General features: G+C 48.9%; 2 protein-coding genes across 6 annotated transcripts in view; one reads left to right on the forward strand and one right to left on the reverse strand.

Moving 5' to 3' along the window:
* The window catches only part of S100PBP (S100P binding protein), a 28,094-nt gene extending 8,629 nt beyond the window's left edge, over positions 1 to 19,465 (forward strand). For 3 of the 4 annotated variants that reach the window (XM_069803019.1, XM_069803020.1, XM_069803021.1), the window contains one exon: positions 19,252 to 19,465. In XM_069803019.1, coding sequence (XP_069659120.1) covers positions 19,252 to 19,405 — 154 coding nt within the window. In that variant the 3' untranslated portion in view covers positions 19,406 to 19,465. Of the gene's footprint in view, positions 1 to 1,415; positions 8,232 to 19,251 lie in introns of those variants that run through there. The other variant, XM_069803022.1, reaches the window with a different exon arrangement.
* On the reverse strand, positions 7,257 to 25,618 carry FNDC5 (fibronectin type III domain containing 5). 2 transcript variants are annotated; one of them, XM_069803024.1, is made up of 6 exons: positions 25,124 to 25,618; positions 15,541 to 15,656; positions 15,038 to 15,236; positions 13,476 to 13,568; positions 9,881 to 10,014; positions 7,257 to 9,095 (listed from the first exon to the last, which is right to left on the reverse strand). In XM_069803024.1, exons 1-6 carry the CDS (start codon positions 25,200 to 25,202, stop codon positions 9,015 to 9,017), a joined length of 702 nt encoding a protein of 233 aa, XP_069659125.1. In that variant the 5' UTR covers positions 25,203 to 25,618; the 3' UTR covers positions 7,257 to 9,014. The 2 variants fall into 2 exon arrangements, with proteins under 2 accessions (XP_069659125.1, XP_069659126.1); XM_069803025.1 differs by having other exon boundaries at positions 7,257 to 9,049; positions 25,124 to 25,612.
* Positions 25,619 to 27,128: the final 1,510 nt, after the last annotated feature.

The following is a 27,128-nucleotide window of genomic DNA, read 5'->3' on the forward strand; positions in this document are numbered from 1 at the left end:
TGCAGTTTATGAGGGAGACCTGGATTTGCTCAAGAGACACTATGTTCCCTGGAAAGGAGGAAGTGTTATGCAGAACCGTGATTCACATTAATCACATGACTGCAGCAGCAGGATGGAAAAACCTTTGAGTTTCGACTGGGCAAGGACACACTGTTCTGTACTGAGAGCACCTTGAAACAGTGGACTTCAGCAAGGGCAGTATTCCAGGGAAGTTGCCTTTCTGAATGAGCAGAAGGGTAAATGCTACAGCAAGGTTGGAATTACTGGTTGGTTTGTATTTTGTGACACGAATTCAAGGATTCTTGCATTCTGCTGAACCATTTCTTGCCAAAGATTTGCTATGTGAGGCCTTTGGATCTGCTCTTTTGAATAGAGGTGCTCGTTCTGTGTACAGAGATAGCACTGGCTGTAAGATCAGTAGTATTGGAGCACTCGAGTAGTGAGTAAAAGTTTGGTGCTCTGTGACCCATGTAACTCTGACCTAGAAAGACCTCTTGAGAGCAGCCTGTATGATCCAGTCACCACACAGCTTTTCTAAACTTAACGATAAAAATATGTTGAGCGTAACACAGGTATCTCTCCCCAGCTGTTGGCATGAACAAATTGCTTTGCTGGCTTGAGACCTATCTGGTCACTGGCTGCTCTGGCTGAGCAACTGGTGTAGAAATTAAACTCTCCATGTTGTGGATGTGATGACCCTGGGCCAGCCAGATGGTCCTTTTCCAAACCAACTGTTTTGATAGTGGTTTTGCAGGAGTGACCCCTGTGGTGGTTTGTACTCCTTCAGATGGGTCTGCAGTTTATAAATGCTATATTCTGAGTTATGCTGATGCCTCTGCACAAATGAGAAAAAAAAAAAAAGATAGCAGAGTTGGCTTTTTTCAAAATGCAGAAGGGGCAAAGCAGCCTCTAATGATGTGGAGAAGCTTTCTAACACTCTGAGGCCTGGAGATAACCAAGCTCATTGAAATGTAATTTGTTTTTTAATCTTGCTCCTGTAAGACTGCTTAAAGTTTGTGGGGTTTTGTCTTGTTATTTCAGAATACGCTTAGATGTAGCAAATGAGAGTATTTAATGTGTGTACAGCACTTTGTGAGGAAAATTTGCTTCTTGTTTAAACTGCTATGTAGTTGAGCCTCCAGTCTTCTCTGCTGGGCCAGGCAGAAAGAGCTTTGCAAAGAAGGTAATAAAGCACAATGCAGTGTTCCTGAAAGGACAGTCTTTAAAACTTCCATGTTGTTACTTACCAAGGTGCCTTCTTAGAATATGGTTTCCCTTTTAAAACCTCATAACAAGAAAATTAGGTACCAGCTGTGAGCCTTAAGGAATGGGGAAGGCTTTTTCAGAAAAGGTGCTGTTCCAGCCTCTCATACATATGCTTCTCTTGTGTTTAACTATTTTACTGACTTTTGCAGAAATTACCCAAGGTCCAACAAGAAACCTACCCAAAGGTACAGCCTTACACAGTGGGTGAGCAAGAACTTGGCCAAACACCACTATTTCCAGAGCATTCTTGACTGCTTCCAGCATAGCCCTGTCACAGCCTTTTCTGAGGTTTGATTTTGCTGCTGAGGGACTGTGCTGGTTTTTGTTCTGTATTTAGAGTTGTTCTTAGTTGTTCTGGTTTTGACTGGTTTGTATTTTGATAAGTTGTTTTATGATCTGTTTTTAATAAGGCCAATGGAAGTTTCTATGTTTTAGAAACATTTGGAACTGGTTTTGAAATGCAGTTTAATGTGATCTGTTTCGTGTAGGTAACTTCTATGCATCAGTGTTATACTTTGAACTGAAAACAACCTCTTTACAGAGTAGGTAACGTAGTTGGTGTTCAAGAGGGAAGATCGCATGTTGGATGCAAGGATCTGATATTTCAATGACGGAAACTGGAGAATGTGCTTTGAAGTGGAAAAACTTTTCTTTGAAAGCTTGGTCCTAAACCTTGGCATTAAATCTCCTACAGTGACTGGGCTCCCTTTGAGTAGCATTAAGATTTTAAATTGTAAGAACAGCTTGTGGCTGCTGTCCCCCTCCATTTGACAAAGTTGTGTTAGTTTACTGTAAGCTCAGGAGCAGCTGTTGATTTACCTGGTTTGGTTATGTCTTGCCTTGTTCTGTTGTTCTTTCTGTCCTGGAAGTTTGCCTTTTTTGATTGTTTTTACTTGTTCCATTTGCAACTTTTCTTGTAAAAATGTTTCATGAGGTTTGCACTTTGGTTTATAAATATTTTGCACCTGTTAGATGTAGTTTTCTTTTCTGCTGTATTATTGTGAGGATCTCCCCTTTCACTTGCCTGCTTTCTGGACTGTCCAGAAGAGTGTGACCTCGTGTGCATTTAAGCTACACGGTCCGACAGCAGCTGCTGGTCTCCATGCTGCTTCCATCTCCTTCCCTAACAGAGCATAGAAACTCCAAACTATTTGGAGGATTTGTAAAACAGAGAGATAGGTTGATCTTCTGCAAAATTCTCTTCCCAGGGCTGCTAGCAGGGCCCGCACAGGCCTTATGAACCCTTTAGGCATTTATAGGTGGTGTTCAGAGAGCAAATTAGGTTTATTCATGGAGAAAATTGTAGTCTATTTTTATTATAGTAATTTGAATTTTTCTGTGACACTTGCACAGTGATTTTAAAGAAATAAAATTTAGGTACAGTACTAATGTTTTTCAATGTTGTGGTTCATATATTTTATTGTTTTGCCCTTCTGTAGCACCTTTCAAATCCGGAGCAGGACAGGAGGAAGTGGCTTTAAAAAGCGGGCAAAATTTGTCACTGTCCTAGATGTGCAGTGACTGAGGCACAGAGAATCGAAGTAATTTGTCCAAAGGATAAGCAGTGAAGCTTGGAACAGAGCCTGGTATTGCCTGACTGCACTAACTCCTAGATAATACTGCCTCCATTAACGAAGTAATCCATATACAGCAATTTTGTGGTTAGGGGTTGTCTTTTTCTTCTGATGGGTTGTACAGGCATGGGTGGTGCATGCCCAGTGTTAGGGCTTTGTGTCAATAACTGATCTTCTCCAGTTAATAACACGTTCTTAATGCCAGCATAGCCTCTCATGACTTTTACCTCTGTAGATTTTGCTTGCAGAGAGCCTTGCATAGAAAGAGAAGGTGACATCCCTTGGCAGCCATTGATTGGGTGGTGTGGGGCTTATTAGCACATGGTGGCTGTTGTCTTTTAAACCAGTGAATCCCACATATTAAACTGAAGAGACTTCTCTGAAAAAAAATAATTTACTTGTGGTCCTGAAGGCAGTTTCACATGCCATCCAGATTGTTGTCATGTCTGTAAAGTCCACCTCCTCCTAACACACATAATAAAGGAAAGAAGAAGTTTGCTTCAAATCTCCTTGTTCCAGGCATTTTGAAAAGGCAAGTGGGATAGCAGGAGCCTGACTGCAGAGTCTATTCCCCTGCTCCCCTTGCGAAAGCAGACTAGCATGCCTGCTGGAGGGTTTATCTGATATTAAACTGCTAACAGACTGGCTCTTTGAAGGCCCAGAAGTAATGCAGGCCTGGCGGCAGCTGTTGCAGTCACATACTGCTGGGATAGTGAAGCTCTGTCTCAAGCAGTGATCGATGGTAGCTGCTGATCAGCAATGATATAACAGAGCAGGAACACAGCAGTAGGAAGACCGCAGGCAATCTGCTCCCTTTGCTGTGCATGCTGAGGTGTTGCCTTTTATGTGTTCAGAGATTTCCATGCTAGCTGTCTTGATTTGTTTTATATCTCTTTATGAGATTATTATTAAGTGATGCATAGCAGTCAGGATGTTATTTATATTAGCCTTCTCTTAAAACAGGCGTTCTGTTGCCAGTTCAGCCATGCTGAGAAAATGAAATTATTCTGAACAGGCAGCACCTTACCATGACAGCAAGGTGATGGTGTCTGTACGTGTGCTGTGTCTAAGACCAGCTTCCCTGTGCTGGAGGACCTCAGGCAGAAGCGGGTGCCTCTTCCTGAACGTGTGTTTTGTGGTCTTTGTGAATCTAAATCTCTCACATGAATGAACACTGCCATGGAGCAGCTCTGCACTTTGTAAAAGGCTTTAGGCTTCTGGGCAGCCTTATTGTTGAAGATTTCATTCTTTTGACATTGCAACCGTGATTCATATATGCTGAACAGTAGAGATACTGCAAGGGGAGGGAGGGATTGTGTATTAAGCCTTCATGGAAGGACATACTGCGTGTTTGCTGCTAGAGTGTAGCCAAGGGCTCTGTTTATGATTTTTGCTGTAGTAGAATCCAGCAACATCAGATAAGACTGGACGAGACTGTTTTGTGCAAGCCCTGCGTGAGCTCTGTGATGAAATGTCTTACAATTAAAAATTTAATAACATTCATCAATGTATCGCAGTCTAACAACAGCAGCTACAAAACAATGAGACTGAAATTAAACCACTGTGTGGCTTTTTCTGCTGTCCTCTCAAAAGCTAACCAACTCTTCCCTACTTTTGTGCTGTAAGGTAATTCTAAACAACAGGAAGAAGTTATGTCCTGAAATGTGAAATAGTGGAAGCTGATAATATTCTCCCTTTGGTTTGAGAGGATGTCTAGTACCATGCTGGTTGCATCCTCTGCAGAACAGGTCTGGATGGTATAAATAGGTTATATTTAGCAGTTGGTGGCACTAAGTGTGGGGGGTTTTGTCAGCTAAAAAGGACAGCGATGTGCTGTAAAGTGTCAAATGGCATCGTGGGGCTCTGTCATTATTGCCACTCAGTGACTCCGTGTCCAATGTGTTCAGATTGCGAGCAAAAAGATGGCTTTTCTGGCTGCCAACTTTGCTGACTCCATCTGGGATCTAAAATTCAAGCTGTGTCTTTCCTGGCTCTGTCGCTAATAATAAAGATTCTTCATTTGGAACTTAGTTAACAAAATTGATGCTGATGCATGAGCTGAGAGAATCCAGCTCGCTTTCCTCGAGATGTGTGGGCTAAAGCACTAACGAGTAGGAACATAATAATTTTAATCTATAAGATCATCAGACAATTTAATAGACACCAGATTTGTGGAGGAAACAGAAGATATTTTAGCGTAACAAGCATGTTGATCATACAGTTTTTTAACAAATGCTAGAAAGCTGATTGAATTTGGTCAGCTAGGCTTTTGCTTCCAGACTAGCCAGTAATAGCTCATTACATGTCATTAGGAAGCTTTTCTGCAAATCTGGGGAAATTACATTTGGTATAACATATGGTATAATCTTCAACTCTCTCCTTGGGAAGTGAAGTCTGACTACTCAGTCAATGAATTGCCATATTTTTATCAGCAAAATGGATGTGCAGCTGTGTCATACACTCTTGAGTGATGTAACCTTTAATGTCTTTGGCAAATACTGGCATTAGCAGTCTGTTCCTCTCCATTTACATCTTCTCCAGAAAGTCATTACCAGCTGAGATTATACTAACACTTTCTGTCGTGTAGGTGTTTCCTCCTCTGATGCTATTGAACTGTCAGGGAATAAAATGCCTAATGTTCTCATTTTCCTCTGAGGAGACAGAGAACAGAGCTTGTGCTGCTGCTTGTTGTACAGAGGGAGGTGGTGAGAAGTGTATGGTGCTGTGTGTTGTGAATTGGAAGGACATGCTGTGCAGGATTGTTTGCTCCACACCGCCTCCTGTGGCTCCATTTTACTAAACTCGTGGGGGAGGAATATGTTGGCTAAATTGTACTTGTAGGCATAATATTACAGTGCTTGAAAGGATGAAGGCAAGTGGTGCTTAACTTCAAACACGCACTGCATATATTGGCAAAGGGTTCTGTTTTCAGCTTCTTGCTCTTTATTGTGCCCATAGTCTTTGCTTAGTTGATTCTCGGAAATCAACAGGATAGTACGCAGGGCTGCACGGCATCGGCAGAGCCGCCTGGAGGGCTGCTTTCCTTTGCTGTTGAGATCAATGGGGAATCAGTTCTTGCAGGGCTCTCTGGGATCCCTGTCATGCCAGCCCACTCCCACTTGCTGCTTTTTAGTATTTATTGAAACCTCTCTTTCTTAGCTCCTGCTTCCAGCAACCAGTCAAAATCAGCAGCCAGGCAAAAACATGCGGGAAATGTGGGTGGCCTTTAAGGGTGCATTCTTCTGTGGTCCAGCATGACTTTCCTCAGCGCCGTCTTGGTTTGGTTTTTTTTCTCGATCTCTTCCCTTTATTGACTGTAAAACACCTCAGGAGTATCTTTTGGCAACTGTTGACGAAAATGAGGTATCTCTTCTAAAGATGGACTTAGGCTTGAAGTCATACAGGCCCAGAGCCTTAATTGTGTCTGATTCTCATGGGTTACAGTGGAAGTGGATACTGAAACAGCAGTTAAAGCTTTCATGTTTATGACCCTCAGAAAAGTAGGATCTTAAGTAACTTTCTTCTCTTATGATGGCAAACACCTTTTCCTAAAGTGTGGACTTATTACATCACTTCAGAGTTGCTGAAAACATTTCCTTTAAGAGAATCACTGGAACTGGATAGCTTGGAGTCCCTCTCTGATGACTTGAGTTGCTGCCAGACTACATTTGTTTCTTCTCACTATTAGCATTATTACCTTACTTTTAAAGCCTGCAGTAATGGAACATAATGATAACCCTTTTTACCTCCTGCCCCATTATGGTGCAAATACTTAACTCTGCGTGAACACTGACGCTTTATGTTTTAATTCTTTTCTACCAAACAAGGAGTGAGCACGTCTCTGTTAGGAAAGCAATAGTTTAAACCTGTCACTAGGGAACAACAACAGTTACTGTAAAGAAGGGGATATGGTCTGAATTCCCAGAGGGACAACTGTCTTTAAAAACAGACACACACATCCCCCCACCCCAAACCTGCCAAATCACCAGGCTGAATTTCCTCACTAGCAGGCTTCTGAGGGCTGCTTGCTTGGCTGTCTGCTCTAGGATTATGAGAGAGCATCTCCCTTATCATTTTGCACATGCTGTACCATCTGTCCTAAATCTCCCTTTATAGGGGTATGGATTCCAAATGACATTTCTTTCTTAGGAGATAACAGACATGTCTGAGGAATCTTGCTAGGTATGGCTGTAGTGCTATTTGTGTTGCAAGTTTTTTTTTTTTCTCCTCATCCTGCAGCCACAGTGAACTCTGGTGAACCTCTCTGGTTTTCAATACCCAGACATTGGGAAAACATGTTATGCTGTAGTCCCTGGGAAATACAGAGGAAGTCCCCCTGTGCTATTTTGTGTGTTCTGCTTGAAACGGGCGAAGATGAAATATTACTAAATTCAGATGTTACAAGGACACAAGAGATGCCTTTAATCTTTTATTGTATATTATAAAATGTTTATTGCTCTGTCTGTATCAGAGGTGTTGACCTCTCCCTCTTGGTGATGGAGGAGTATGTTCTGGCAAAGGATCCACTGAAGAGACCTTTGAGGTTGGCCTGCCTTCTGAAACCAGCACAAGGGAAGCCCTTGCTTCTTCACCAACACATCTGCAAGCAGACTTCCTAGTGCCTTTCTCTCAAATCAACTGTTTTGGAAAGGCTGGTGACAGTGGAAGAGGAGAGATGGCTGAACTTTGTTACTGCCAGCCTGTTTCTTTGCAGGGACTTTTGAACCAGGCTCATCTGAGTGCAGCTTTGTTGTAATGAGATTCAAACCCGACTCAGGCCAACCTGTCTTGGTATTTGATGGAACAAGTAGGATCTTGCCTCATCCCCTAGTGCATATGGAGTGGTCTTGTGGAGTAATTAAATAAATACAGATACCCCATGGCACACTACAAAGAGTAAATCTTTTCCATGTGATGGATTTGCATCTACCAGCTTCCAGAGCACCAGCAATCCCAGGGATCCTGTCAGCTTACAAACATCAAGCACTTGAGAGAGAGGAGAACCCCAGCCCCTTTCCCATTCATTGTCATCCTTTTTGTGGAGGACTGCCTCCAGGAGATACCTGGCATTACAACATCACAAAAATAGTGCAGACAGGACATGTAAGGAGAACCAGACCTTCCCACAGGACCCCTACTAAAAGAAGCAGTTTAAGAACTTAAGCCCTCAGAAAAAGGTCCCTTAGGCAAGAGCGTTTTGCAATAAATAGCTATTGCCACTGGAGACCTTGCATAGCAACCAGTATCATGAGTTTGGTTTTTTTTTTTCTTTTTTTCTTTTTTTGCTGACTGGCTACATTTTTATGGACCTTTTATCACACTGGTGGTGGACTCAGGCCCAGCTGAAAATACTGTGAGGAAATGGTTGAAATTATCCTGGAAGCTAAATAATGGCTTCTGGTGTCCCCTCATGTTGGTCTGTGCCTCAGTGTTCGGCATGCCCCGATTATCTGAGATGAAGAGCACCAGTGTGAGATAGGAGAGACAGCAACGGTGGAGACCATGTGCTGCAGCCTAACTGGAGAACAACCAGGAAAGTTCTCACAGTGGGAATGGAAACTAGGGTATGCCTTTTTTAAGTTTTTTTTTGTTTTAAAAACCCACCTGCAAGACGTGTTACACAACACACATCAATGGAACAAAGCAAGCCGAGAGCACACAGCAGCCAAAATCTGGTTGCTAGTCATGTCTGCTGTGAGCTTTCCTCTTTTCTTGCTTGGAGAGGAGTGACAGTGACTGATGCCTGAGCTCACCTTAATACTGTCAAGATGTAGTGACAGTGAGACAAAATAAAGATACAACAAACCCTTGTACGTTTCCAGAGACAGGAAAATTGTTCCAGAAGACAGAGTGTGAGGGTGGAGAGGAGTGCGTGAGAAGTTGCTCCAGCCCAGGTGATTCATGAGTCCAGTACAGGATCACCAGCAGCAGTCTCACTGATGCTTTTCCATTGTAATTGTTTGTTTGGGTTTCAGGGTTTTTTTGCAGGATTTTTCTTTCTGGCCAGATGTTTTGCAGAACGCAGACAAGGAGGTGTGTGCCAGCAAGTGACAATCACTAGGTCTCTTTCCAGATTGCTCCAACAATATTTCACCTCCCTAGTCATCAAGGCTCAGAGGCAGAAAGTGAGAGTGAGGAATGGAGTCCATCTATCAGATGGCAGGCTGTCACGCTTCAATGATATTCACTGAGGGCTTGTTTTTTGGAAACTAGAAGAGAACAGGAGACAAAGGAAGAAAGGATGTATAGGAATTGCTAGAGAGAAAAAAAAAAAAACCACATCAGAGATGAGTGCAGTGTGCTGGTCAGTTTTTGTTTTTCTGAAAGTTCTTGTTCCCATCCCCTCAGGATAATGAAAAAGGGCCAGAGTTGAGGTTTTAGGGTTGCATGGTTCATCACTGTCTGTTTCTGAATGAGCATGAATTAGTGCACTATTTCAAATAACAAGTAAATACAAAGTGGTGGGGGTGTGCCAGAGTGCAAGTTGTGAATAGAAACATAAGAAAGTTAAATTAATTGAAATAAGTTGGTATAAATTATAGTCCTGAGTCTGCTTACATTATGGATATGGCATACCTTAAGATGATGTGTATTGCCAGCCATGCTCCTGTTGATCAGCTCTTCAGTTAATTGCAAGAGCAATATCCCCTTTACCACATGCCACCTAAGGGCTGCTGTGGGGGTAAGGACCCAAGCAGCTCAGGGACTGCAGCATTGCTCAGTGCATTCTTCTTCCAGAAATGTTCAGATATTTCAGAAATAATGGATTGAAATCTGTTTTACTGATAGACATGTAAGATAATCTAGAGGTAGGAGCAAAGTGCTGGTGTCCTGATGTGTCTAGGAGGCTCGGACCACTAACGAAGCCATGGTACTGGCATGGGTGGATGTGAAGGGGTCTTTCCTTCTGCATCCCAGCTGGAGGGAGGAGGCTGGACTGAGGATGTTTAACAGAGGCTGCTTTTTGGATAATTTAGCTGAGGCCCAGCTGGAAGTTGATTGTCTGCCCTGTCCCCCACTGTGTGCCAGCAGCATCTCACCTTGCTGCGGAGGAGCCCTCCGCTCTGGTGTTCGGGAGTGCTGTTCTCCGAGGCGCTCTTGACTTTCTCCTTGCTGTTATTTGGCTCATTATCTTTGATGATATCGTACTGTCTGCAAAACAGGGCGATCACCCCTAACAGGAAAAAGCATTAGTGATCACACAAATGAGCTCAGCCCCTGGAGCCTGCAGAGATCAGAGATCCCTTGCTTGCCAGCCAGCTTTGTGCTTTCTGGTAGAGATCTCAGCAGCATTCACAATTGCTCCTAAGGATCATTTTCTAACACAGCTAGTCAGCCCTCTGGCTGTTTCCTTCTCGATGCCTAATTCCATGCTAAACTAGTTAGACAGAAGGACAGAAGATTAATTATATTCCAACTTCCCTGTCATTAAATGGGACAAGTGTTTTAAGCCCTACATTTGGATAGCAATCAACACGAACCGTGTGGTTAAATGGGATCTTTGCTTTGCAAACCCAGGAGCTCCTGGAATTTCTGGTTAGTGAAAATATGTCCTCTGATCTTTCTCCTCTGGGGTGAAGAGAAGGAGCTGGAGCTGGCAGATGAGAGGCAGGTACCATACCTGCCTGCATGTGATACAAGCCAGGGCCTTTTGAGCAGCAGGACAACATCTGCAAATATGCAACAGTGACGGCAGCAAAAGCTGCTGGTGGAAATTTCCTCCCACACACGCAGGCACATGAAGCGAAAAGCAGGCAGCCATGACGCGCAAGAAGACTGCAAATGTCTGTCTTGGAAGCTTTTATGTGACATTTTGACCAAATAACTTCTCTGCCTGCAGATTCCAAACATGGAGGTTAAGCAGACCCAGGCAGATGCTGCTTCTCCCTTACTGAAAAATATTCCAGCTCCCCTAATAGCAAAACATATGTAAAGTTTTCACCAGATCATCGCAAACTGCTTTATAAAGTGAGGTGTTGTTATGGCAGCTGCCCCCAGGTGTTACTGATAAACACAGTGGTCCAAATTCTTTCTTGCGTATGTGAACAAATGGCTGATCCTAGGAGGATAGGTTAACATCTGCCACAGTCACACCGTCTGTCATTTCTGATGGTAAAACTGAGGCACAAAGAAGCAAAGTGCTGTGAACAATACCGGAAAGACAGACAGCGCAAGAGCTTGGGTCTCATCTCGGTTCAGAGCCCTGGGCACAGACAGGTTCCAGTTCGCATTTGCTAAAACGTCGTCATACATTCAGGTTATGGCCAGGCCAGGTTAAGAGCTGGAAAGAGGTTTTTGTATAGTGAAAGTTTGTAAAAAACCCACTAGATGTAGAGAGATTTTCCCCCCCATCCGCTTTCATTTTTAAATGTAAGTCATCTGTCTAGAAGGGAAATTGTGGTATTAACGAATTCTTTGTTCCGATGCTGATCTGAGTTTTATATTATACTACAGTTGGAGATGAATCAGTTGTTCAGTTGTTTCATGTAACTATTCATGATTGTTTTTACTGGCAGGGCATTTAAATTTGAATGTGCACAACTAAAACTTGACATAAATGCTGAAAAGATCATGGACTAGAGGTTTTGGAAACATTTTGATTTAGTTTAGGTTTTCATTTGGTTATCATCTTTAGCAATAATTGCTGTCCAGTCTCTGGAAATGCAAATAATGCATGGTAAACTCAGGACTTTCCAGGGCAAAAAAAAAATACTATACATGGATCTGATTCTTTGTCACCTGGACTCACTTGTAAGAAACCTTGCAAAACTGTACAGGACACAGTTGATGCCTCCATCCCCCTCTTTTGTGATGGATCTCAGATCATTGACTGGTTTCCTATTCACATCTTTCCCTGGAGGTATCTCCTCTTGGCAGAATCTAGTATAAATGGGCCAAATCTTCTGTTGGAGTAGACTGATGCAACCCCTATCAATTCAGGATTGTTACAGTTTACAGCAGTAGAGGTGACAGACCAGCACCTTTAGAGGACATAACGTTATGCTCACCACTGAAACTACAAGTTGTCAAGTCATCAGCCGCTCAGTACTGTTGTGGTGAGTTTCTCTTCTGACCTGGGAAAATTCTGCATGTGACTGTTTACGTGCTCTGTGTGTGGAAAAGTGGTTTGACTGGGACAAGAGGACTAAATACTGAGTGGCAAAGGTTGTCTTTTATGGATCATAGATTTACCATAGTGCTAATTTCCCTTCCTGCCAATTTCCTTGGGTCACCTGAACCATTCCCCCTTGGGCAATGTGCTCTGTGACTCGCAGGGAGCAAATGTTGTTTCATTAATGTTTTACGTTGCAGCAGGAGCACCAGCTGACTGGCAGCCAGGGAGGCTGGGGCTCTAAATAGAAAACAAACATGTGCAAACTTTATTTCCCATTAACTCATGCATGTAATTTCAAAACTGAACAAGCTGAAGGGCTGGTTACAGCCGCTTCAGACATGCTAAGCTGATGGAGCAGGAGTCAGAAGCTTTTTTCTCTCCCCATTTGCTAGCTTAAAACATATGAGTGAGATCTGTCCTAGGTACAATTTGCTGTAAGCTCTATTGAAATGTGGTCCCAAACTCATGTCGGAAAACTCTTGGTTCTCTTTGGAAATTTAATTTATATATTTGTACACATTACAGAAAGCCATAGTGAGGGATCTTCATCTTGAAGGAGCACATTTATCTGATGCTCTGTTAGAGGCTGTGTTAATGTATGTGCCTAGCTACGCCTATCGCATCCCATAGCAAAGTGGCCTTAGGATGGTTTTACTGCACCTTCCACAGCACTGGGTGCTCCCAGCTACAGCTGGACATGTGGTTTTGCTTACAAAATCATATACTACAGTAGCCATCTTGTAACAGAGGCTCTGCTTGGATTAAAAGGATTAATGGCTGCAAAGTGTAAGGAGGACTAGGGTGGAATTTCAAAAGACTGCCAAAAGTGTGGCTCCAAAGCACCCTTCGGGATAGCAGCTTTCAGCTAATGCTAGTCCTTCCTCCCCTCACCGTCCCAAGCTCATGTAGACTTTTCCTTCCTTTCGGTTAATATGTTTCTGCTGATGTCCATCCTCTTCCTATTATTTTAATAGGGAATGTTGAGAGGGTCTGGTTTTATTGGTGTTTTGATGTTTGGGGCCATTTGTTCTTTCAGTGCTTCCATTATTTTAATTGATTTTGAAGTGGGTTTTAGTGTATATATAATAGTGCGTGTTGCGAGCGAGACTCTTAAATTTGTTTTGCATGAGAGTTGGAGTCATATAATAGCCAGATAATTACAGTGACCTGTATCATTTGAAGGGCTTGAGGCATCCTGTTGGATGGCTGAGGGCATTATCATCAGTGCATTCTGGAAGAATTGAGATTACAGGATTAGCCATGGGGAATTAGGCAATTGGTTCATCAAGTCCATCACCTGCTTCCTGCTGGACCAGATCAGACCACTGATTCACCTGCTTTTGGCACTGCCCAACTTGTGATGCTGCAGAGGGAACAGAAGTGCCCTCACAGCTGAATGTGCAGTACTCTTTATGGGAGAAAGGGTTTCTTTTCAGGTCTTACATGATGACACATGCAAACCAAGCAATCCAGCAGGCTCTAGAGATATTACATGCTTTTGACAGAAAGATTGAACTGACCTGCCCACATAAACAACACGACAACAATGATGAGAATTTCCCCTGCTCGCAGCTGTTGGTTTTTCTTCGCCATCTCCTTCATTGTCACCTCATCTGCACAAGGGGAAAGAGAGATCATGAAACCTAACGGCATGGCTCAGGCTGCGCTAGACACTGGTTTAACAGTGCCTTTGACTCAAATCATCAGTGCGTCAGGGTCAAAGCTAGCAGGGAGAGAGTCCTTGCCCGTCAGTAATGCCAGCAGCACGAGCTGTGCTTTGAACTTTCAGAGCATCAGTTGCTCTGCAGCAACTGCCCGTGACAACCTGCAGGAGATGGGGCGAGGGAGGAGCAGTGAGACAGGATCAACAATTACCCCAGAGGAGCTGCCATGGGGTAAGTCCACATGTTATCTGGCCCCGTGGCGGCTCGGTCTGCTCTCTCTCTGCTGTTAGTGCCGTCTGCGCCTGTCACAAAGCCTTGCATGCTTCAGTAGTTCCTCTCCCAGCTCAGGAGTGTGGAGCCTGGCATGATATTTTTCAGTGGAGCCATGGGATTCAGAAATGAGTAGAGCCTTTTTGCAGGGCGTAATGCGCCTCCTCGGCTTCAAAGCTCTAAGAAGATTACGGTTCAGGCCTCCAGGGAGGGAAGCAGTGCTCCTCTTAGTGTTTTCAGATGAACAGCAATTCAGTATTTACAGACACCAAATCATTTTAGGAGAAAGAGTCAAGAACTCACACCATCCTAGGAACCATGGCCAAAAGCCCTGCAACAGGCTGTGTCCTCAGTAGGCAGGCAGTAACCCTTTAGATCCCAGACCCCTGGACTCCCTAGCCCTTTTTGTAGCAGAGATTCTTGCTGACAGAAAATCTTCAACTATCTGCTTTGGCTTTAGAGGAACAAGTGAAGGAGCTGCCAATGAGGAAGTGCCTGATTTCCTCCATGGAGATATTCAAAACCCAAATGGACATGATCCTGGACAGCCTGCTCTAGTTGACCCTGCTTGAGCAGGGGTTTGGAGTAGGTGATCTCAAGAGGTGCCTTCCAACCTCAGCTTTCTGTGATTTGGCAGAAGTATTTGAAATGTAAGAAAAGTGGGAGTCTCTGGGTACTTTTTTCCCCTGCTGTCCTGGAATCCAAGCACAGGAGGCTCAGCAAATCTCCCCAAGTGCCCTGTGAGCACAGTGGTGGTGTGCCCAGTGCTATCCAAGGGTCTAGTTCCACATGAATTCACAGGCTGCTCAGGAATTTCCCCTGGCATTCTCCACTTGCAAGGATGCTGGATGCACAGCTCCCAGTCTGGAAACCTTCTCCTCATTTTGCCTGTTAAACCTCATCTGAAACGGGAGAAATGAACAGCCAACCTTTGGCAGCATCTGCCTATGGCTTTGTGCACCCATCAGCCTTGTCTGCTGGGTACACTCAGGGCATCCCGCTTGTCCACATGGGGCTGTGAGAGGGCACTCAGTCCTGCGTGTGTTTAACCCAGCTATTCTCATTGCACAGGATACTGCTTTCCTCTCTGCAGAGCCCTACGCTGCCTGGGTGTCCCAGGGGCCACATAGGAACTCACCCACACTTGCCTTTATTTTTAGAGGCTAGTTTCTCAGCTTCCCTGGGGGTCTTGAAGAGGACTGGCTCACTGGCAGGGCTCTGGCCTTGGATGCTGATGGACTGGACATGCACAATGTACTCAGTGTCCTCCTCTAGGTCCCAGAGGGCACAGGAGCGGGTGGTGGTGTTCACCTCCTGGATGAAGCGCAGCATCCGCACGTCCTTCTTCTGGAAGCCGAGAGAGGAGAGCACAGAGTGGTGGAGAGGCCTCCCGTGTGCACTGCTGTCATCTAAGACCACTGCTTCCTGCCCTGTCCACCATGGACATGGAGACCATCGGACCCTTTCCTCTCTGCAGCTACCAATAAATGAAGCGCTGCTGCAAAGAGGACGGGAAGCCAAGTCCCATCCCAGACCAGGAGGGACAGGACGAGAAGGAATGGGCTTAAACTGCAGCAAGAGAATTTGGAAACTGAGGGGACCTGGGGTGAAGATGAGCGTGACCAAAACTGGGTAACTGTAGACACCGTACCTGCTGGGAAATTGCAAATCCAATGACAACTTCATCTTCCAGAACATCCCAAGTCACAACGGCTGAGTTGGCTTTCAGGTGTTTGACTGTGACATTTACTGGAGCCGACGGGCTGTCTGCAAGGAGGGAGAGCAGAGCCTTTACGGAGGCAAACTCACAGCTGCAGGCAGGAGACAGAGCAAGGGCAAGGAAGAGAGTGGGAAAGGACCTTGCTCAGGGTCCTGCCTGTATACGGTTCTGGGTATGGGACCTGGAAATTACAGGTACTCTATGTCTTAATTACCAGTGAGGTTCTAGGAGGTCTTTGCTGAGCATATGAGTTGCATTAGACACGTGTGAAATAACAGACCCTTGGAAAGAGTTTCTTTTGACAACACAGCAGACCACCGAATAGCTCATTCATCTCATGCTTCCCAGCCACGCACCACATTTTCTCTTTTGTTTCCTATTACGGTCTGACAGTGACAGCTGGGAGGAAATGCAAAATCTGCCTTGGAAGTATGAAAACTGAATGCTTTGATGAGCACTCTGGAGGTCTGAAATTTAGGAGCAGTAAATGAGTGTTTCTTTTGCTTTTCCCTGTTAGTTTGACAGAAAATTTTTTATACACATTTTGCAGCTGATGGGCTGTCTCTCAGATGGTCGGAGGACATCCAGCAACCATCCGCTTACAGCTAACAGGACAGAACGTGCTGTAACAGCACTGATGGACCATTGTAATGTGAAAAGGGCAAGGCGTGAAAGCAGTAGCCCGAGGCTCCATGTTTAGTGTTTGTTCCCAACTCCAGAGCACACGGGAGTTTCCAACTGCAGGGTGGATCTGCGTAGCTGCCAGCCTTGCCAAAGTGACCTGGGCTGTGATGTGCCAGCTGGGCTCCTGCCCTCCTGCACACCCTCACCAGGAGCCTCTTCCCAAGGGAGCTGCATAGTGCAAAGCCCTTATTGGCATCTCAAGGGGAAGGTTTTACCCTGTAGGCTTGGCACAGTCCTTCCAGTGCTCTGTGCAGCAGGTTGGACTCCTGTTCCCTCTGGTCAAATTTAATTCACAATCTCACACAGTTTGTGCCCTGAACCCAAAGGCAGTAAAGGCTAATGAGACTGCTAGGACTCCGACTACACCCAGGAGGTCAGTAGGGTGTGAGGAGTCATTTTTTCTGACTCTCATCAAAGAATAATACTTTTATTGGTTTGTAACCATTGCACAACACTGCCCTTCTGGGGCCGGGGCTGAGGTCGACAGTAAAAGAAGGATGCATGTGTGCACGTCTCCAGTAACACTTGTTGGATTTATAGTCAGTCCCAGCCGCCTGAATGTGGCTGCAAATATTCTAGCTGTAGTGTCAGTGTCTCCTAACAACTGACTTCACTCCTGGTGAATGTTCCCCCAGGAGCAGAGGAAATAACGGGAACACAAAATTCCCCAGCTGAATGTCAGTGCTGTTCTACACTTAGCAGAGTGATGACCTTATTCCTTTCTTTTCTCCCCAAATAACACCCAGAGTCCAGCCTTCAGATTTCCCCTTCCCAGCAGTTGGGAGACCCACACCCACCACTGAGACCCTTAGGAATAAGATGTCTGGACAAGCCGTTGGGACCCAGACTGATTCTAGTGAGTCCTTCAGTGAGCAGAAAGGTTGCTGAAAGGTGCATGGCTAAGTTCACACAAATTTGGGACTTCAGAAAGAGGAGCAGCAAGCACTCATGGTCTCCAGGATTTCATAGCGTGAGATGTCCTTCCTCACTGGCGTAAATGACAAGTCGGTATAGACCCAGAGCATTCTTGTCTCTCAGGGGCTGGCTTTCATGAAATGAGGCAGTGGTCTCCAGCCAGCTCTTGGAGAAGAGAAACATTTATCATCCTCACTCTCCACTGCAGCAGCAGGGCCAAGGACAAGCCGAGACGGATCGTCCTCCTTAGCCTGAACACCAGTCCCTTCTGGACTCAGCTCCCTGCTGTGACACAAGGAAGGGACGTGGGTCTGCAGCTCCTCATCTTCCCCCGTGACTGAACCCGTGTGCCAACAAGAGTAGGGTCTAATTTTAGGAAGGGGCAGTCAGCAGATGGGAATGCGTACAGGGAAGGTCTGTGAGTCATGCCTGATGAATTTGCTAGAACATACGGAGGACATGACGGAGTTGAGAGATGGGAGACAAAACAGTCTCCAGCTGCAGCCAGGCACTTCGCCCTTCTCAAAGTACAGCTGTACAGTTAAATCCTGGCATGATTGTCTTTCCTGGATATTTTTAGGAGCTAAATTTTTTTTAGGAGCTACCACTGATTTACCCAGTTTAGGTTGAGGAGGCTTTTGAAAAGAGATGAATTAACCTCACAGACACAGAGAGCAGAGTATCAGGAAAAAAGCTTTAGGCTGGGGAGAGGGTACATACAGCACACCGCACTTGGTGCCCGAGTCTCCTTTGAAATTTGTGACCTTGAGGGAGGCATAGCATTAAAAGCGTCTAAGTTTCCTGATGACATAAAATGTGGGGGAGTTGGGAAGACCTAGCAGAGATGGAGAAGAGCAAACAACCTCTCTGGGAATTGGTGAGAGAGGGTGGAGGGCTGCGAGGCAGAAGGGAAGTACTTGGCAAAGCTGCAACTCAGTGCTTGAAGCCTGCAAAACAGGACTCTGAATGTAGTCAGGGGAGAAATCAGCTGGTGTGAACGGTCAAGAGCACTCCAGAAAACCCCCTTCATAGTAATACCTGGGAGAGAGACAGGGTAGTTGAAGTCAGCAGATAATACAGTGAAATCTGGGACAGCAGATCAGAGCATGCCTTTCCTTTCACTACCACAGATTAGGAGTAACTAAACGTAAATCAATGGTGTCAAACCAGTATAAAAGCAATATGAAAAGAGAATTAAGCACAGCGTTTGACAGAAATACAAAGCCAGGAAAATTAGTTTCCTGCTCCCAGAGCTGAGTGAATAATTTGGAACCAAAATTTTAATCCATGAGGATGCTTTTCTCTTCACTCCCAGGAGATGCATGATGAGATCATGACTTTCTAAAATCTAATCACTGTTCCAAGATACTCCACACCGCTTTTGGCTCCGTGGGCCACTTGCGGCTCTTTGTAGTGCCAGCCTAGCTGAGGTCACGTGGAGGAGATGTAATTTCTGTTCCCCAGCTGGCTGTAGGGGGTCAGCATCTCTAGCAGGGCCTTGAGGTGCCAAATCCAAATGTTTGGTTCCTTCTAGAGTCCTGTGCAACTCCTGGAAACTTTGCTTCTGTGCCTGTAACAGCCAGGGAAGCTGCTGGTGTGCTGGGAGGGGGCACCAAGAGTGGGATGGCCCTGGAGGCTATTCCTTTCCTGCTGCAGGTGAGATAGCAGGGAACATGCTGTGCATCAAATCTTTCTCATGCATGTTTACTCCAGAGACACTGAGGACAGCACATCCCTTGTCTGGTCTGTAAGGGACCCATACAGTACAAGATTTCTGGTTTAGCGGTTTAGCTTCATCCCAGCGCAGAGGCTGTGATGCCTGCAGGAGCAAATTACACATTGCAAACTGGCAGAGGATCTGTTTGGCCAAATTTGAATTAGAGCTGTGTGCTCGGATGAAAAGATGCTCTCATGTCAGCAGAAATTGCAGCCCCCTCTTTAAGGGGAAGCCCTGATTAATTAAGATGAAATAATGATTTTTAAACGTGAATGGCTGCTTCAAAACTGATCATGCTTAACCTGTGTCTTGTTTCCTTCCCGCAGGGACCCCTCATCAGGTGAGTTGCAGTCCTACATTCCCCAGGGCTGTGTGTCCCAGCCTTACCTCGCTTCTAGCCACCTTTGGCCCTTTTGGCAAGAGCAGGTCAGAACCGCCTCCAAGCAGCAAGGAGGCATAAGCGATGAAGATTACCCTTAATCCCCTCTTAATGCTGAGAACTCCTTCTAGCCTCTCATTAAATGCTTTGCTGATTATTAATGGACTTTTATTTGAGAGAGAGAAAAAAAAACCCCACACTTTACAGCTTTGCGCTGATTCCTCCCTGGCTTTTCATTGTCGACACAGCGGCTGCTGGCACAAGGAAGACAAAACCACCTGCCTGCCCCTTATGTTGACTTCACGACTGGAGCTGTAGTGTGAAGGGGATGGGGAGGGAGAAAGAGAGGAGCTCAGGTTTGTCTCCATCCCACTGCTGCTGTCACCTGTGAAGGTGGGCCTGCTGATCAAGGGTGGTGGGGTGAGCAAAGGGGGTGTCGAAGACACCAGGGTGGCTGGCCTGGCACCTCTAGGATCAGAGAGGTACCTAGGCCGCAAAGACATCACTGGGAGATGCTCAGAGCTCTTGGCTCCTCTGCTGCAGTCCCTCTCCTTACTGTTGTGTCTCCCTCTTTCGAAGCCACTCTCAATTTGCACCTTCTGCCGTGAGCTCTTATGGTGGGGCTGGGAGTGAGAGCCAGCTTGCTGCCTTTAGCCATGCAAGCTGCTGGGGGAATCATTGCTTAGAGTAAAAGGAAGAATCTGTGGAAATATCACACCCTTGGAGGTCACCTCTGCCAGTCGAGTCCTGTGGTCAGGCTATAGGTTTGGAATTGGAGTGTATTCCTGGATTTATGTCCCCAGCCAAGGGGCCCAGCCTCCCCCCCAAATCTGCTCCTTCTGAATTCAACTGTCCTGGAAACACCAGCCACTTGGAAGTAGCTGAAGTGAAATGCAGTTGTTTCCTACATGGCTAAGGCTATGCCATAGTCACAGCATTTTCCAATTCGGTTAGCTCCTCTCCCACAAGCAGCTCCTTTCCTGCTGTGAAAGGCTCAGCTGCTTCAGAGCCCCGAGGACATGGTCCAGTGAGCAGAGTGCCTGCCGAGGCTCTGAAGCGGCTTGTTCGGTGGTATCCACCTGCAAGCTGCGTGCACTTTCCTGCGGGAAGCGGTGAAATGTCAGCCTTAAATCCCAGTAGCTCTTTATTCCTGCACCACCACCTTCCCTGAGGACATGGGAGAGGGAAGGACATGACCTGCAAGGGGAAGGAGCATCCTGTAAGGTCTCGTGTGATGTTCTCCACGAAGCACTGCTGCCTGCTTTCTGAGCGTGGGTACAAAAAGACCTGCTTTCACTGCCTTCCTGAGCCTTTCTTTGCTGTCCCAGCACGGCTCCCTTCAGTGGATATAATTGCTTGTCAGCTTTATGGGGTATGTAGGAAGGGCTGGCATTCCGTTCAGCTTCCCTGAGTGTTTTAATGAAGGGAGCCTGCAGGGGAGTGGGAGGGAGCAGGGCCCACTGCTGCCATCCCGCTCCCGGCCGCATGGGAAGCGGGGCTATTTGCTAAGCTCTGACAATTTCAAAGAGCACAAAGACCAACTGGTGGTTCTTCAGTTTAGGAAAGAGGCAATTATTTCCTGCTGACCGCCCACTCCTCTGTACAAACAGGATATTAATAGGCCAGCCCCCTCTTACCTTCCCCCAGCCCTATTGCCGATTCCCCAGGGAGAGGGTGCCCAAACATGCAGGTGGAAATGCTGTCAGGGAGGATGGAGCCTTTTCAGGGAGCACGGAGATGCTTGCTGTGTCCAACCCCACCATTGGGAATTCCTTAGGGCAGAAGGAAGGGGTATTTCTACTTTGGAAAATGTCCTGTGCTGCCAAACCTCGGATTCTCTGAGTCCTGAAACCAGGCAGGATTCGCTCGGGTCTCGCCAATGCCATGACTTGGGTTTTAACGCTGCTAACCCAGAGCAGAGTCGTTGCTGTGGTATGTTTTATCCAGGACCCGAATGTCCAGGGAGGACTGGGTACCATGGTCTTTTCTAGCTCTTCTCAGCCCACACCTATTTCTCTAATATTACATTAGAGAAATATTCTATTTCTCTAATATTACCTATTTCTCTAATATTACATTAGAGAAATGAGAGAAATTTGTCAGAGGCAGAGAGGGTGAGCAAGCCCTGGAGTTTCCTGGACAGCCGCTGGATGCTGGTACCCAGAGCTCTCCCAGGAGTTTGCTGGCTGGTGCTGACCCAGCTCTGTTCTTGTATTTTTTGTCAACACTCTGATTTTTACTGCACACATAAAGATTTGCATGCTTTGCTGCTCAATACATTTCTGCTTTTAACTGAATTATACTTGAGTCAGGCCTTCATTTGGCCTCTGGGTACTATATAAACCAGGAGGGGTTTATTTAACAATAAATGCCGAAAGGATGAGGCCATATTCAGTACCAGTGCATGGATACCACTCCATGAAGGCTGCTTTTGGATCCCTCCATGGTGTGCGTGGTTAATGTGTGCGAGCGCATCCCTTTCTGGGAGGGTTCTCTGTTTTCTGCATGTATGTTCCCAGCAGGAGACAGCGTTTGGAAGAGGATGGCACAACCTTGGCTGCTTTGCACAGCAACATCCCCACTGAGAGGCTGACACTGAGGTTAGAAACCTCCATATTTCAATTAAATCTCTCCTGCACTGAATGCAGAAATCAATAAAGTGCTTACGCCATCCGTCAGCTGGCCAGGAATCTCCGTGGCCTCCATGAGATGGGAAGGGGTCGGAGTGGGTCGGTTTGCCATCTCCAAATAGCTGCCAGACCCATCGCTGCTTTCTCGCGCGTGCCGAGCCTGTTGCTCGCTTCTGGTTTTGCTCCTACCAGGCTATGGGTGAGCTCAGTTCCCCTGGTGAGGAGGAGGAGGTGAGCGTTCCCGGCGAGATACGGGTCAGGAAACGGCATCCGCGGTCCGGCTGTCACCTTCACCTTGATCTCCTTCCCCTCCTGCAGCTGGTGTGGCTGCCTGGGGAGGAGGTGAGGATGGAGACCCACCTCAGCAGAGGAAGAAGAGCCTGGTTTGCAGAGTAGCTCAGGGTATGAGAACATGCTTTAAAGCTGAGCAGCGACCAGAATTCAGCCAGGTGGGTTTGGTCCCTTTTTGGGCAGTGGAGGTGGAGGAGCTGTTAAGGAGCTCCTTGGATTGGAGGCCAGTCCAGGTCCTGTGAAGGCTGAGAGCTGGACGGGGCCCAGAGCTGTGCTGGAGGGTGAATTTTTACCTCTGCCTGGGCAGTGTGTTGCAATTCCCCTCCATCTCACAGAAATAAACCTGACTTGAGTTGCTCTATGGGCAGGGACATTGTTTGCCCTAGCAAGTTGCAGGGGCCGTGGCCTATTTTGGGGTCTTTCACCATCGTTGCGCAGCATCGCCCTGCTGCTCTTACAGCCCTTAACAGCAGCCCTGCGCCACTGAGCCTGGCACAGCTCACCTCCCTCCTCACTACCGCTGCCTAACGAGGAGGGGGCTGCTGGCAGCTCGGACCATGCAGGCTGGGCAGGATGGGCCAGCCCGCTTCCAGAGCAAGCGCTGCGGCAAAATTAAATTGTACTTCTGAGTTGCCGACCATCCCGAATGTTTTCTCAGGGACCCTCTCGAGCAGGCAGCAGTAGGAATGAGTCAGAAGGCTTCACCCACGTGGCGCTGGTGGGATGCTGAGGGCTATCAGAGCGTTAGTGTGGAGGTTATTTCGCAGCTACCTTGTCCTCCCAGTCCTGCACCCCCTTCTTGCTCACCTTGGCATCACCTTGCCAAAAAATGGTCCTGACTGGCCAAACTCCTGTTTCAGAGCAGTGTCCATGCTCTGCCACTCACTTGCCAGCCCTTGCCATTGCATCGGCAGGGGGGAATTTGCACCGTTCCTCTCCCGGGGACAGCAGCTTTAACTTTCACAACAGTCATGGTTTTAAACCCACATGCATGAGCTCTGGGTCCAAAGGGGAGGGACCACTGAGCCTCCATCCCTGCATGACCCTGCTGGGGACAGTTTCCTCTCCACGGGCTTTTCCAGTGACTCTTGGCTTGCACGCCTTGGTGGCCTCATGGCCACATCGTCAGGTAGAGCTGGGGACACAGAGCTGGTGGTGATGCTGCCGCTACCTCTGTGTGACCTTGGGAAAAGCACTCTATACCCTCGTTCCTCTTTTCCCTCTCTGAAAAACAGGGCCAGCACAAGTTCGCTGCCTCACCGGGAGAGCACATCACAACCCTTGGCAAAGGAGACCACAGAAAAAGGAGGCAGCAGGGGGTGCGTGGCACAATGCCAAGGTCACGCAGCTTCGTCAGAGCCCAGAACCAAGTCTCCTGCCTCCCCACCACCCGCTGTAGTCGCGAGGCAGGGCGGCTATCTGTGTTTACAGAGCTGCCCGGCTCATAACGTGGCACGGACACCTTACGGCACATAAACGCTGCCTGTAAGACAGGAGCAGAAGGCGGTTATGGGCAGGGACACAACTCCATGTTTACTCTCAATTGCTGACTGAGGTGATTCAAGGATAAGGAAGAGCAGGGGAAGTGGCCTAGTTTACAGAAAATCAGGAGGGCTGTTACAATTGCAGACGCCTCCATTGTGCCGCGGTGTTTTCCCCATCGCTCTCTCCGTTTGGAAATGTTTCATTAATCTCCCCGGGTCTGTCAGTTGTGAAACGGCAACTTCAGAGTGCCGATGTCTGGCCAAGGACGCGTGTGTCGGAGCCGAAGGCATTCGGGGGGTTGCTGCAGCCCCGGCGCAGGCAGGACGAGGGTGAATGTAACTCCAGCAACTCCCGGGGCTGGCTTGGGCGCAGGAATTTCCACTCCCCGGTAGCTCTGCATCCCTAATAGTCACCCCCAGCCTCCTGGAATGCAAGATATTCTAGCAATCAGCGTTTTGCAAATCAAAGCAGCTGTTCCACCAACATCTTGCAGCCAGCGAGGGAGGCAGCCCTCCGGCTGACTACGCAGAGCCGGGGAGGGCGTCTGGCTTGGGCTGGTGCTGCATGGTGGGGCGAAGGCTCGTGGGGAGCACCCACCAGCACCTGCTGAGACGTGGCATCCACGCACAGGGTGCTCGGGTGAAGGTTCAGCCCAGCTGATGCAGAGGAGCACGTCCTGGTCTCTCCAAAATTAGAGCTAGCTCATGGGGACCTTCGCCTTCCCAAAAGATCCCCCACTTCAGAGGACCCGCTCAGCTCGAAGGGGCCTGGTTTTACGTGGCCGGGATGCGCTGTGCCCAAGGAGAGACCTTCCTCTGGGCCAGCGGTCCTTCCTCAGGAGCTCACAGGGCTCCCAGCACTGCCTGGCTGGGCCACGGAGAGCCTGGGGCGAGCAGGAGTTGGGGAGGGGGATTGCCAAGGCTAACGCGCCGTGGCGTTGGCAGAGCAGATCTGGTTTTGCCTCCTCTGCTCTAGCTCATCCCCGTGACACGAGCAGGCGCTGGGCGAGGGTCTCTCTTTGCCCTCCCCGAGCCCCTGTTTTCACGCCACATCGCTACGAGCCGCCTTCCCCACCAGGGACCACCAGCTGTAAGCACCCACGCTGGGACACGGCTGTGGAGGTGAAAGCTCGACGCTTCCCAAAACCAGTGCCCCCCGGGGGGGGGGGGGGGCTGCGTGTCCGAAATCACCCGTCTCTTCTTGAACCCAATTACCCACAAAGTCCCAGCCGCCGATACCCCCAAACTCCATCCCCTCGGCGCAGCCCTGCCCGCCCGCGCTCCACGCAGCCCCCCCCCCCCCCCACGCTTCACCCACCCGTGCTCACCGGGGTCTCCCCCCCACCACCACCACCTCGCCGAAACCGCTCCCCCACCCCGGACAAGCCTCTCCCCGGGCCCCGGCGGCCCTTACCTGCCTCCACCGGGCGCAGACCGGCGTAGCTGAAGCAGAGCAGGAGCGCGGCGCCGGTACAACCGAGAAAGGGCTCCATCCCCCGCGGCCGCCGCGCCGAGCCGGGCCGAGCCGCTCCGGGCCGGGCCGGGCCGGGCCGGGCAGGGCCCCGCCGGTGGCGGGTCCTGCGGGCGCGGCGGCTCCGTTCAGCACCGCGGAGAGCTCCGCGGCCCGGTACCGTCCGGGGCCGCCCGGTACCGCCCGGTGCGGTTGGATTTCGATACGGTTCGGTTGGGTTCGGCACAGCCCGGTAAGCTCCCGGTAAGGCTCGGTACGGTATACGGTACGGTATACGGTACGGTATACGGTACGGTACGGTACGGCTGGGTTCGACCGGGAGGCGGGGGCGGGCGCGGCCCCGCCGAGCCCCGGCTCCGCCCGCTGCAGCGCCGGGCAGCCCCGCTCCGGTCCCTCCCCCGGCCCCGGGGGCGGTGGGACGGGGGCGGCTCGGTTCCCCCCCCCCGCCAAGCTCAGCCCGGCGCCGTTGCCTGCCTCAGTTTCCCCGTCCCTCCCTTCCCGCCCCCGCCGGGGTCCCGGCACACCACCCGCCCCCCCCCCGGTCCATCCCTCCCGGGGGGCTTGCTCCCCGCCTGGTCCCCCGGGCTACCGGGGAAAGGAGATGGGGTCTTACACCGAGACGAGACCTCCCCCCGTGCACAGCGGCGGGGATATTTTACCGCCGGGGTTTCACGCAGCCCCTGCGAAACGCCGGGCTCTAAATTCCGAGGTAATGAGGATTAGATGAGCTTCTGGAATTAGCCGTGCCTCCAGGTTAATTAAGCCGGCAGAGCTCTGATTTATGGTAACTAGTCGAAGGGAATAAAGCCGTTTCCCCAGTTCAGCCACCAGCCGCCAAACCCTGTGACGCTGGATGGGGGGGACCCAGCTCCGGCCACCGCAGCCTCTGCTGACCCCTCCACTGCACCCCATCAGCCATGAGGTGTCCTGCCCCTGCGAGGGTCCGGCTGCGATGGCCCGGGCCAGCTGCGGTGGCCGCAGGGTGCCAGCAAGCAGGGACTACAGGTCCCAGTATGTACGGACAGGTCTGACTGGGAGCACCCGGCCACGCTGCGGGTGGGACACAGTGGGGTCTGGGCCGTGTGTCTGGGCAGTATCGCTCGCTCGCTGTCTGTCTGTCTGGCCTGGGTATTTATTTGCCTGCCAGGGAGTTTGGCATGGCTTGCGGGCTGCCAGGAGCATCAATGGAGTCCTCTCACTTACGCCAAGCCCGGTCCTTATGGTTTGGTTTATGGACTGGCGCTTTCTCTCTGCTTTGCACCAGTGGTGTCAACAGAGCCACACTGGATGAAGTGGGGAGTGAATCAGCATGAGGGGCTTGGCCTTGTCAGCCTCTGCCGCCTTCCCCTTCCCGTCCGCCCACAGCGGTGCTGGGGACCCTCTGACCATGCACAGACCGCAGTCGTGCTTGTGGATCACAGTGAGAGACGCCCCAGCTGAGGGGTCTCCTCATGTACGGGAGATCCTGCAGAGCTCCCAGCATCTCCCGATGAACCGAAGCTCCTTCCCGGAGAAGCGATAGGCACCCATCGCCCAAGAGAGACCCAAAAAACCTCCACCAGAGCCGGGAGACCGCTCTGTCCTGCCAAATCCTAGCCCTGTGCCATTCCACCACTCTCTTTCCTCAGCCCAAGATGATGATAATTCCCAGTGCCGTCTCTGTGTTGTGGTGCCGGGGCTGTGCCCGCGCCGCACTCCATCGCAGTGCCGGGGCGCTCGGCTGCAGTTGACTGCTTCCCGGGAAGCGCCTGTGGTGCCTCTCTTTCATCTCCTGCCTGGAAGCAGATTAAAATTTCATCACTTCAGTGGTGGAGAAGGTGCAGGGGAGGAGCGGGAGCCCTGGGCTGGCAGGGGGGGGCTCAGCCCCTCGCCGGAGCAGCCTGTGCTGAGCTCAGTGCCCACTCCAAATCCAGCTGCACGTGGCTGGGCTGGGTGAGCTCAGCTGATG

Source organism: Haliaeetus albicilla, chromosome 16 (genome assembly GCF_947461875.1).
Source record: "Haliaeetus albicilla chromosome 16, bHalAlb1.1, whole genome shotgun sequence".
Taxonomy (NCBI): domain Eukaryota; kingdom Metazoa; phylum Chordata; class Aves; order Accipitriformes; family Accipitridae; genus Haliaeetus; species Haliaeetus albicilla.